This window comes from Musa acuminata, chromosome BXJ2-7 (genome assembly GCF_036884655.1).
Source record: "Musa acuminata AAA Group cultivar baxijiao chromosome BXJ2-7, Cavendish_Baxijiao_AAA, whole genome shotgun sequence".
Taxonomy (NCBI): Eukaryota; Viridiplantae; Streptophyta; class Magnoliopsida; order Zingiberales; family Musaceae; genus Musa; species Musa acuminata.
The window spans coordinates 36,936,752-36,947,855 of record NC_088344.1 but is presented as its reverse complement, the minus strand read 5'-3'; the positions used below and the strand labels follow the sequence as shown (position 1 = coordinate 36,947,855).

Genomic DNA, 11,104 nt, shown 5'->3' with positions numbered 1-11,104 from the left:
ACAGTTAAAGGGCAATCACTAATCAGAACTTTGATACTAAAAGGAATAGCCATTTGAAAGCAAGCAGGCTCAGCAAACTAATTCAACTGTCACATCACATAGCAAAGTCAAAAGACCATCCAACTTAATTTGGTATTCTACGAAAAACATAATTGCTGTAAAATTATAGTATCTGTTGGTACATTCGCAAATCTGTCTTAAGTTTCTATTCATATGGGTATGTAAAATGTCAACAACATTGCATAACCTCTAAACCACAAAATTTCACTTGTCACTCTATCAGAACAGCCTATCTTACATTTATCTCTTTCTAAGCATCCACATGATACTTTGTTCTGTGGCTAATAGTACCAAACTAAATGATTCCCGTTTTGATGTAGCTTTTCTATGATGTGTGAAAACTTCCTCTGGTGGAAGCTTCTGCCCTTGATGTTGATTTTGTAGAGCTTGGATGAGTTACTCCAAATACTTGACAAGTAGGGAGTCTTGAATGTGTAATCTAAATCTATGTATCATCTTTGTCAATCTCTATGTGACTGTGGAGATGCTACTTCCTAGCCGAGGAGAAGCAAATGGACTTTCTGGAAGTTCAATGTGGTCACTGCAAAAGGAATTTGATAACAATCTTAAGGTTTAAGAGGGACAAACACACAAAATAGCATATGTTGATCTGCAAACAAAATTAATTTGGACTAGATATTGCATATCAATCATCATGATAAATGATATATGACAAAGCTCATTCGATTACCTATTTATATCATTACAATTGTTGTATGTCTGCTTAGATATGCAGTCATTTCTGGGGCCACTCTTAAAAACAGTTGAATGGCAGTCAAAATCATCTGCAGTTGAAGATTTTGAGTTTATAGTAGAACAATTGAACATTTTAAGATGGTGCCAGAAAATCTAGTAATAGAATGTGCTATCTTAATTTACCTTCTAAAACCTTTAGTTCTTCCATTCCCAAGCTGAAACATGATTGTTGTCTTGGCTGCTTAGGGGTTAGCTGCAGCTCAAATAGGTGTCTTCTCTCAAGTTCAATGGCAAGGTCATGATCTTTAGACAGGTTCCTTTGCGGAGATCCAGTACTTTTAGATATACCGAGAACTGCAATAGTATGTAAAGCCATTACATCAAAATACAGGTTAAGATTACAAGAGGTGGATATAGAATATGACAAAGTAATTGTGGCATTCACCGACTTAATTCAGTGTTCTGATCCACTGCAAACAATTGAGAAGGGAAACAATCTGGACTCCCCATTTTCTCTGCATACTTTCTGCAAATAAGATCGATCTACTAATGAGACAACTACAAATTGTTCTAGCTACAATTACTGAAGCAAAATGCTTACTAATTTCATGTACTGGCAGCAAGTAAAAGAAATTACATTTCTGGTGCACATGGTAAAAGAATCCAATTCAACATAAAAACACTTGACACCAAACTAAGAATTTTTCGACAATTTAAGTGAATTTAGCACTTGGAAAATTGTATAGAATACATCAAGACTGCTCATTGCCATCATTGCCTATCTCTTGAGAGCTAAGAAAGAAAAACAACAAACAATTTTGACAACTTCGGCAAAAAATTGTATGAAAAAAAACAGAATTTTAGGAAAAATGGATGTTTCTTAAGGATAGTAAATGTGCCAAAAGTACAGCTATTATTTATTAAGATGAGAGTCACGAACCACAAAGAATTTATAAGGGCCCTCAGTATCCCTACATCACAAATATGCATTACATGCTTGCATTCACACTCATTTCACCATTCAAAAATTCACAGGGTTTCAATACAGAAATAAACAAGAAAGATGACTTCTCTTATCACTCATGGCATATGTCCAGAAATTGACAGAATACCAACAAGAAACAAAAAAAAAGATCAAAATGAGCGGGAGAATGCAATTTACTTGTCTGTTAGCTTTGATTTTTCCTTATATGGCTTAACCAGGACTCTTGTGCCAGAGATATAGTGGGGATGTCCTTTTGCCAGAATATTTTTCACGGTCTCTGGATAGAGGAAACTCACAAACCCAAACATACGTTTCTCTTGCCGTGGAATCCTCACATCATGAACAGGACCATACTGACTGTCAACAAAGAATATGACTTTGAGCATGTACACATGCAATATTCTTGTCATCATAGAAGAAAAAGAAGTAATTCATTACTTGAAATAATTAAAAACATCTTCGCCGGTGAATGTGCTTTCAGCTGGAAAAGTAAGATATATCTGATGGGAGCTAGCAATTACTGCTCCTTGATCGATTCTGTCACTCCTGTACTCCATATACATACAAGCATCTTCTGCAAGTACAACTGAATGCTGCCCATGTGGTCTGCATTTTAACCATAAGTTATTACTTTCCAAGCATTTGGGAAACGCTTTATCGAGAGAAACATTGTACTGCATGCACTGGAAAGAAACAAAAGACAACTTGGTAGATCAATGAATACCTGTCTATAATCCGAATGCTATTATTCAATTGATTAAGCAACTTTGTCAAGCTGAAACCAGCCTTCCCATGACGCTGGCTCTCTGTGAGGTATCCATCAGCCCGAAGCATTTTCCCATACTTCTCAAGATACATGGTGGGCAAAGAAGCTATAGAAACAGGCATCCCTCTTTTTGATTTCAGGAGCTCTATGATCTCCGATTCCAACTTTGAAAATGACCCAGGTGCAGAAACTTGGTCTTCTTTACCAAATTCATTCAGACTTGGATTATGTGTATCAGAGAAGCCATCAGGGTTTGTCTGACCATGGGAGAACCGACAGTTGATGCCATTCTTACAGTAGCCCTTGGAATAGTAATGACAAGCTCTGGGAGGTGACTCAAGCCACCCAGGATGCAACCTCATGTTGATCCTCGAACTCAAACCTCTCTCAAATGCAGCCTCGGAAAAGCACTTATTTCTCAAGTAGTCAGGACATGAAGGATGCAAATGGTCTACCAAGCTCAATTGTTCAGCTTGGTTATAAAGCCCGCCAATCAGATCAGTGTATGAAGAAGGTGGGAAATCTAGATTCTGAGAAATCAGCATCTGATCAGAGAGTAGATGAGAGTCCGACAATGGAGCAGGGATGCTAAAGCTGGAAGGTGAAGAGAAAGGTCGCGATATGGTGGGGGAAAAAAACATATAGTGGAGCTTCTGATCATCAAGGTGCTGCATAGGACAAGAAAGGTTAGACTTCTGCAACAAAGTAAGATATGCTTTGGCTTGATTGACCAGAGAAAGGATCTGACTGTCGGGTCCAAATGCAAATTCCATAATTTCTCGATCTGTATGTTTCAAGAGAAGGTAGCCGATTAGCTTCATAGCATTCTCTGGTTCGAGCTTTTGGATTCTGTTTATTACAATCTTAGTACATTCAGCAACTTCCATCTCCAAATTCCTGTCGCAGCATAATTCAGAGAAGAGCATCAGTAGGATACACAAATAGTTCGGATACAATTATCACAAATGGGAAGCAGGAACAGTTTTTATGAAGAACAACTCCATGATAAAAAGATGCTATTGTTATGAAACATCACTCTCTCTTAAAAACACAGAGCACTAAAACTAAATGTGCAATGTGCTAACACTGGAAACCAACAGATCTGGTAAAGAAAGCAATATTTCTGTAAAAGAGAGCTTCAATAATACCACAATCATCACCATCTACAGTTAAAAGAAAAAGTAGAACTAGAGAAGGATGCAGGGAAAAGAAGGCAGTCATTTTTCCTTTGAAATTTAACTTGTAAAGAGCACTAAAACCCAAGCTTTGCACTCGATAAGCATCTTATTGCAACCATGGGAACAGTCCCAAAGCTAAAATAGAAGGCAACAAGTGGTGAACCACAGCTTACACAAATAGAAATTGATGCAAAAGGATCTAAAAGGTGGAAGCATCTATCTCTCTTTCGACAGACAACTCCATGATTTATATACTTCCACCTATTTATCAGGTCAAGATTTATGTTACGACTCTCAACAGAATAAACATCTTCATTTCAGTCAAGAATAGCAGCAAACAAGAACTCTTTTTTCCCCCCCAAACTCTACAGCAAAGGGAAGAAACACGAGAGAGGTGGAAGACAAGGGAATCTGCAGATGACCAACTCCCACCCCGGTAACTGCAATCAGAAAACCCCTTCAAAAGGAAACACATCCACGACATCTGTCAATATAAAAGATGAGCCAAAGATAAAAATCCCACCTTTGCCCAAAATATGGCATAGAAATCAATTTGCAAACACCAACTTCGACAAAACCAACAGCAATCAACTAAACCCACAACCCAAAAGTTCCACTTTTGCGAACAAATAGAAGAACAAAGCTTACTCACCCGATTGCACGTAAAGCCAGCCAAATCCTTGTGCTGCAGCAAAACTAGAGGAATAACGAGGAGTCGGAGAACAGTCAGAGCGCCAGAAAAGAAAACCTTATGCCGAATCGAGGTGAAGGCAGCCAATCACCAGAATTTATATTCCCCGTACCATAGCAAGTAAATACGCCACATGTTTCTTAAAATAGCAATATTCTACGCGTATAAATCTAATTTACATGGTAAGCGTATATTCACAAAATCTAGACGTGAAATGAGGAATTGAGGGGTTGCCTTCTGTGACCAATCTACTATTCATAGATTCCCACGCTCCATTAACTTAGATGGTATGATAGACTGCTAATATTAGTTTTCTATTATACGAACCATAAGAGAATGAAGGAAATAATATTGCAAATTAGGAAGAGAATAATATAACTATAATTAGGTCAAATAAATGAAGAAAATGAACTTGAAAATTGGACTGCTTTGACTTGCAGGTCACATCCAATTGGGATTATTATACCACAATGTGACATGGAAAGTGGTGTTAAGGTGGCTTTAAATCATATTGATGGTGGTGGCAACGTGGTGACCATCTTAATTTATTTCTCCCATGTGGAGTGACTGTGTACTGAGACACATACAAAATGGTTTATCAACTCGGATCCTAATCCATCTTCGCCTTTTGCAATCTTGCATCGATGCAAGATAGTATGTGATAATATATTAGCTTGTAGTCAGCTAAAGAATCATATTTCAGCTACATACTTCAACCAGAGATGACAAGCAAGAGAAAGATCTCATGAGATAAATGAGGAGAGACCTCAAGATCATTGGAGAAAGCCTTTGACAAATTGTGATGCTTGGAAAAGCTAGGGATTGTGGCATCTCACCCAAAGGTTTGAGATTAAGAGTTCAACTCTAACATTTGTTCCCAGTAAATTTGAAAGAAGAAATTTATATGTTCAAACCATCTCTGAAAAGCATGCAGACAACAATCCATTTTCATCAAAAATCTGGTTGGCACAAAGTAACCGATATCGAGTTCCTATGAAGTAGATACAACTCGGAATAACAAGATCAGAAGAACGTCCATAATAAGATTACAATGAACAGCCTTCGAGAGAAAATAATAATAATAATAATAATACATATTGAATCATGGGCTTACATGATCAGACCACAAATGTAACTGCTTACTAATGCTTGGAGGAAGATCTAATGGCGTATACTTGCAGGATGTAGCGATGTGGCTCACATGAGGCAAATAAAGATGTCGTGGAAAATGGTTCAGCGGTAAATAACATCCGTTCTTTGTTCTGATATGAGACATAAGGATATCTTGAATTGCATGAAGTCTTCATCGACCCATCAATAAATTTCCTGGGGTTGTATAAGATATTCTAGTGCGTGAACTTCCATAGATTTTTTACAATGGAGTTGCTTGAATCACCAGCTTACCGGAACCAACAAATTGTGCTTGATGGTGCTGATGAATCTGGTCTGTTCCCAAAAGCTGCTGACTTCCATTTGTGGCATCGCTTTGACTGGTGCTGATGCCAACACCAAGGTCAAGGCTGATCGTGTTGCTCTTCGTTTGGGTGAGTGGGTGAGAAAAGGGTGTCGTAGTCATTGTACCAGTGAGAGCTGCTGAAGCATGGATGCACAGAGAACCATCAGCATCTGTCACCACTGATGCAGATGCCTCATGGCTAATAGTCTTTGCAGCTGGTACATCATGATTATGCTTACCATTCGTAATTACTGCTTTCGGATCATGTGATGCCCTCTCGACATGTTTTCTTACAGGACAGCCGGCATTGGTGCACTTATAGTAACTCCTATAAGTCAATAAGAAATAGAGGTAAAATTCTAAGAGATCTTTTAGAAGTAAAGCAATCCTAGCAACTTGTCCTGGACAAGTTAAACACATTGGTAAAAGATAGAATTTCATAAAACAAAGAACAGATCATATTGACTTGTTCAAGTACCAGGTGACTAGTGTATATAACCTGAAAAGTAAAGATCTAGCATTAATACGAATGACAATCTAGATAAATGCTACTATGGTATATATAGCATATAACATATTTGCATATAGATCAGCAGAATCATAATATGCTCTTAACAACAACTATGAGAATTTGGTTTATGTCTGATTAGCAGGGGCTAGATAAACCAAAAAAAAAAAAGAAATCAGCAGGAAACTGGATAAACACAAAAGAAATAGATAAAAGAACACAAAGTTGCCAACTATAATAGCTTTCTTTTTTATCTTGAACTATTGCCAAAGGGACACTTGCAAAGTGAAACAAATGTAGATAAGAAAAGAAGTATTATCAGTAGTCAAAAACACAAAACAAAATTGATGTTTTCAAGATGAACCTCACCTTGGATTAGGATCCCCTTTAACTATCTTCTGCCCATATTTCCGCCGACGATACCCATCATCCAAGATATCAACTTGACTCAGTGTTTGCACAACAACACGAGGCTCCTGGTCCGTTTTGCCAATCAAAGCAGAATTGTTGTTAGCAATTTCCATTTTCCTGATTAGAGGTATTGCCAGATCAAGCAAGTACTTAATACAATTGCCTCTTATATGTCAACCTTAATCACGAAATAGAAGAGGGCACCTGTGTTTGGACTCCAAATTACCATCTACAGCGACCTCATCACAATCATTGGATTGCCCTCCACCAGTTTAAGGAGACTCAGTAATACTGTTTGGATCAATCTGATGATACGTGTGGTCAGGTGCATTTGTTGACTCATCTGGAAATTTAAGGTTCCAGCATAAAAGAAGAATAAAGTAAAAACTGTCAAATAGTAGAACTTATCCACTCATTGGCTCCCTTACCTTCAACACTCATTAAAGAAGACAATTTATCAGTTTTTTCCTCTTCATGGCAGGAGAGCATTGTACCAGCTGCTAAACGACGACTAGATTGGGGCTTAGGATGATCATGATGACCTTTATAGATGATTCCAGTGACCATTCCATCATGAGAACGTTCCATTTGTTTCTTCATTTCACAAGTAGGATGTGTGCATTTGTAATAGCTCTGAGGATATTCACTACCTTGGACATGCTTGTGCCCATACTTTCTCCAGTTATAACCATCTTCTGCAGATTTTTCAAGTATACTTGGATGATATAGGTTCACTTGGATCAGACTGAAACATCCTTGTGTTTTGCACTGAACATTTTGTCAGCTGAAATTCACCAGAAGCTGCTTCAGCTGGCAGATAAACTCTCAAATTGGTTACTTCAATAGCTGAATTCGGAACAGATTCTGATAGAATTGATTCATTTTCAGACGCAACCGGGTTCTGACCTTGAGATTGATTTTGACTCTGCATAGAAGGCTCATGCTCTTTTTTGATCAAGCCTGCAGAAACCTGCAATAAACTGTTTAATATACTACAGGCAATGCGACTAATAATCATAGTAAAATGTAGACAGGTTCATATGCATTGATTAAAGCTAGTCCTTTCAATGAGAAAATAAGGTATCTGGAAAATGCAAAATCCAAACCGATTACCAGCATATTACAACGTAGGAAATTCACAGGTCAGAGTTACAGATCACAGTTCTTCAAATAAACCCTCAAAACCATAAATGATTCCAAAAAAGATGGCTAAGGAACAGTTTCCATGAAGAGGTCAATTAAGCATACCCAGGAACCTTCTTAACAAAAATGTAGAATGAAAAATATGGATCTGAATCCCTGATAGACCATAAGCCAACCTGATTATTTTTGGTACTTGGACAAAGCCACATTATTTGCTTGGAAAAGTCAAAAAGAAGATATTAAAATTAGAATTCTGTTCAAATAATTTTCTCATTAGTCTAGTATTTGCATAATTCAACTACCAAACTCCTGTTTTATTCATTTATTCTCAGGCTATATTGGTAGATGTAAAAGTAATGGTTTGATTAGAGTTACAATTTTCAACTTTTCCGTAAACACGTTGGTATTTGCTGGCCCTGACTGAATCAACTTGATTCTACAAAACAGCGTCACCCCATTAAGCAGATCATACTAGGAGGAGCTATTTAATGGTGAGTGTTTGTTGATGCAACAAAAGACCAAATTAAAGCATTCTCTAGTTGGAAAGCAAATTGTATCTTAATCTCTTCTATTTTATTCCAACAATTTGCCTACTCTTTTTACATATCTGTATTTCTATTTATTTAAGCTGTGAGGATATTTTATTTCAATCAAGCTAAATTTTGATTTTATTTTGCAATTACCTGCTCTGAGTGGCCTCCAGAAAACATGGTCATATTGTTACCTATCTCAGACTGGCACTCACATTTCACAGGAAGTTACTTACATATGGATACAGTGAGAATAGTGACGAAAGAATAAACAGCACCATCATGAATCATCAATATACTCAAAACTAGATTGGAAATTACGATAGGTCTTAATGAAGATAGGCCTAGACTATAAGATGCTCCAACTTGAGGTTTGAACTGAAAATCTTCAGGATTCCTTCCATCATATGCACTGACATCAGAAGTATGCCTTTGAGAAGATAAGGTGTCTGAACAAATAGTTTTATCCATGGCAGAGGACATATTGAGGGTTCCAGTAGTTGGAGAAGGCTCAACCTGCACCAAAGAATGCTAAAAGTACAAGTAAAAATTCTATTGTTCTAATCTCAATGTTAAAGTCTATGTATATGAAGCTATTATAAAAACAGCAAAAGATGCAGGCTACATGTCATTGTATAACTCTCCTGACAATCCATGTTCTGCAGGATGAATGATCAGGAAGCATCCACCTTGTTCTTCCTAAAATAAAAACCAAGATTTTCACAAGGAAACACTAAATGATTACTAGGTACTAATGGTCCATTATTGAGAAGCTATCTAAGCAAGGGAACTGGCAGTATACCATATTGCTAGTTGTATACATCACCTCAAATCAACCTAGCAGATTCCTTTCATATATAAAGCAGCCAAATCCATTTTCAAGATAGAAAATTTGCATCCGGATTATAGACAGCGAAAAGAAGCACTGAGAATTTTAAACGTAATAATCATATATACCTTTGTTATGATGTTATTCTGAATTTTCTTTTGCTCAAGTAAAATCAACCTAAAACTGCATCATTCAGTCACCTAAAACTGAAAATTAATTTCTAATAAGTACCTGTAAAAACTGCACGAGAGTAAGTGTCCAAATTACTGCTTTCCATTAATCTTCAAGTGGAAGTTTTAGAAGTAGCACATATATTCTGATGCTCCAGCTCTGAATAAGAATGAATCCCCATACAGAAAAGCTTAATGAACCAAGCTGAAACGACTGACACACACAAAGATGGGTGCTGGTCCACAAGTCCATCAGAATAGGGTCAACGTGAATGCTTTTTAAAGTAAGAGAAATTCCCAATCAAAGTCAATACCAAAGCAAGTGTTTTGATAATTTCATGTCACATATAACGACATAAAGGTGAAGAAACATAACAGAACAAAGTGAGAATAACAATCTATTTAAAGGCCATCGACAATACGGTTCTACCGACCTTGCTCGCACTGGATAAATTTCAGAAGATAAAAAAAGCACACTCACGAATGAAAAAGATAAACTATAAAACTTCGTAGAACTTAAGCTATTAAAGATCGAATTACGAAACGCACATCAATTCAGAGCACATGATAGTGAAAGATTAGATTCTTATGAATGCTCACACTGCAGACGTCAGAACAATAGTCAATCCACGAATGAAGAATATTTAGATGATTAGTGAAAACCTTTTTCTTGTACACTAGAGGAAGAAAAATTATATAACCTAATAAAAAAATCTTTCATCCTGCCAAGCAAAAAGATCACGAACTGAGAAGTTCGCAAGAAAAGCAACTTTATTTCGTGTCCAAATACCAACGTCATCGAAGAAGACGCGAGATTCGAACAGCACATGCAGACAAGACGAAATGAAGCAAGTACAGAGATCACCCACCTTCGTGTTGGTAAGGAGGATGGGGGATTCGAGGAGAGCGGGGGGGGCTAAACCCAGGGTGTATCGTAAAGCACGGCGCCGCGCGATCCGGAGTTGAGCCGGCGACATCGACTTATACCTAGCGCCGTTCGCTCCGGCGAGGGGCGATCCGGCCTTCGGTCTCTCCTGGGCGTATCCTCCTCCCCGCCACTGCTACAGGAGCGGCAGCCCTCGAACCGCAGCTGAGTGCTGGTGGACCGCCGTCAGTTACTCCGCTGCCGATATGTCCGGCTGCAGCCTCCGGAATCCCCACCATTTCTGAATCCAAACGGGAGACGAAGAAGGGAGTCGCAGAGCATGAGCGAAGCCGAAGAGAGACGGATGCGTTGTTTCGGAAGGTGGTTGTAGAGGCATTTCAGTAAATTTAATGCTCGTCAGAGCCTTAATATTTTATATTTATTTTAAAAAATAATTTAAAAATATTAATAATAAAATAATAATATTTGTTAACTGATCAAAATGCCTCTATTGGGTTGTTGGAAATTGTCGGCTTGTTTCCCCGTTGTTGTTCTAATTCTGAAATGACTACTATGCCCCTATGGGGGATATATCACGCAGTTTGCACGTGATGAGTATGATATCATCTGAAGCAGGGATCAATTAGCACGAATAGTAAAGGCTTAGTGACACCTGTAGCTCTGCATTTAGGTAACGACTGTCACGTCCTCCGATTAACGGCTTGTTTAAGATGTCGTTCGTAATTATAATGATAACATCTCGATTTAATCCTATATCAAAATAAATAAATATTAAAATTAATTTGTAATCATCTA

At 37.7% G+C, this 11,104-nt stretch overlaps 3 protein-coding genes across 16 annotated transcripts; all 3 read right to left on the bottom strand.

Moving 5' to 3' along the window:
- Positions 1-124: 124 nt before the first annotated feature.
- On the bottom strand, positions 125-4,475 carry LOC103992850 (zinc finger CCCH domain-containing protein 18). 3 transcript variants are annotated; one of them, XM_009412736.3, is made up of 8 exons: positions 4,338-4,475; positions 2,466-3,404; positions 2,180-2,347; positions 1,919-2,098; positions 1,206-1,282; positions 940-1,110; positions 752-845; positions 125-601 (listed from the first exon to the last, which is right to left on the bottom strand). In XM_009412736.3, exons 2-8 carry the CDS (start codon positions 3,392-3,394, stop codon positions 529-531), a joined length of 1,692 nt encoding a protein of 563 aa, XP_009411011.2. In that variant the 5' UTR covers positions 3,395-3,404; positions 4,338-4,475; the 3' UTR covers positions 125-528. The 3 variants fall into 3 exon arrangements, with proteins under 3 accessions (XP_009411011.2, XP_064974815.1, XP_064974816.1); XM_065118743.1 differs by lacking the exon at positions 752-845; XM_065118744.1 differs by lacking the exons at positions 125-601; positions 752-845 and having other exon boundaries at positions 947-1,110; positions 1,202-1,282.
- An 864-nt stretch (positions 4,476-5,339) lies between these two features.
- On the bottom strand, positions 5,340-10,648 carry LOC108953453 (WRKY transcription factor SUSIBA2-like). Of its 12 annotated transcripts, none has more exons than XM_065118737.1 (6): positions 8,746-10,648; positions 7,658-7,721; positions 7,180-7,561; positions 6,930-7,094; positions 6,710-6,816; positions 5,340-6,160 (listed from the first exon to the last, which is right to left on the bottom strand). In XM_065118737.1, the coding sequence occupies exons 4-6, from the start codon at positions 6,978-6,980 to the stop codon at positions 5,749-5,751; spliced, it is 570 nt and encodes a 189-aa protein (XP_064974809.1). In that variant the 5' UTR covers positions 6,981-7,094; positions 7,180-7,561; positions 7,658-7,721; positions 8,746-10,648; the 3' UTR covers positions 5,340-5,748. The 12 variants fall into 12 exon arrangements, with proteins under 12 accessions (XP_064974809.1, XP_064974807.1, XP_064974812.1 ...); XM_065118735.1 differs by having other exon boundaries at positions 7,180-8,940; positions 9,485-9,583; positions 10,293-10,648; XM_065118740.1 differs by having other exon boundaries at positions 5,340-5,702; positions 5,781-6,160; positions 7,180-10,648.
- On the bottom strand, positions 7,024-10,400 carry LOC135616426 (WRKY transcription factor SUSIBA2-like). The gene is made up of 6 exons (XM_065115621.1): positions 10,293-10,400; positions 8,746-8,940; positions 8,578-8,628; positions 7,547-7,721; positions 7,180-7,446; positions 7,024-7,094 (listed from the first exon to the last, which is right to left on the bottom strand). The coding sequence occupies exons 1-6, from the start codon at positions 10,398-10,400 to the stop codon at positions 7,024-7,026; spliced, it is 867 nt and encodes a 288-aa protein (XP_064971693.1).
- Positions 10,649-11,104: the final 456 nt, after the last annotated feature.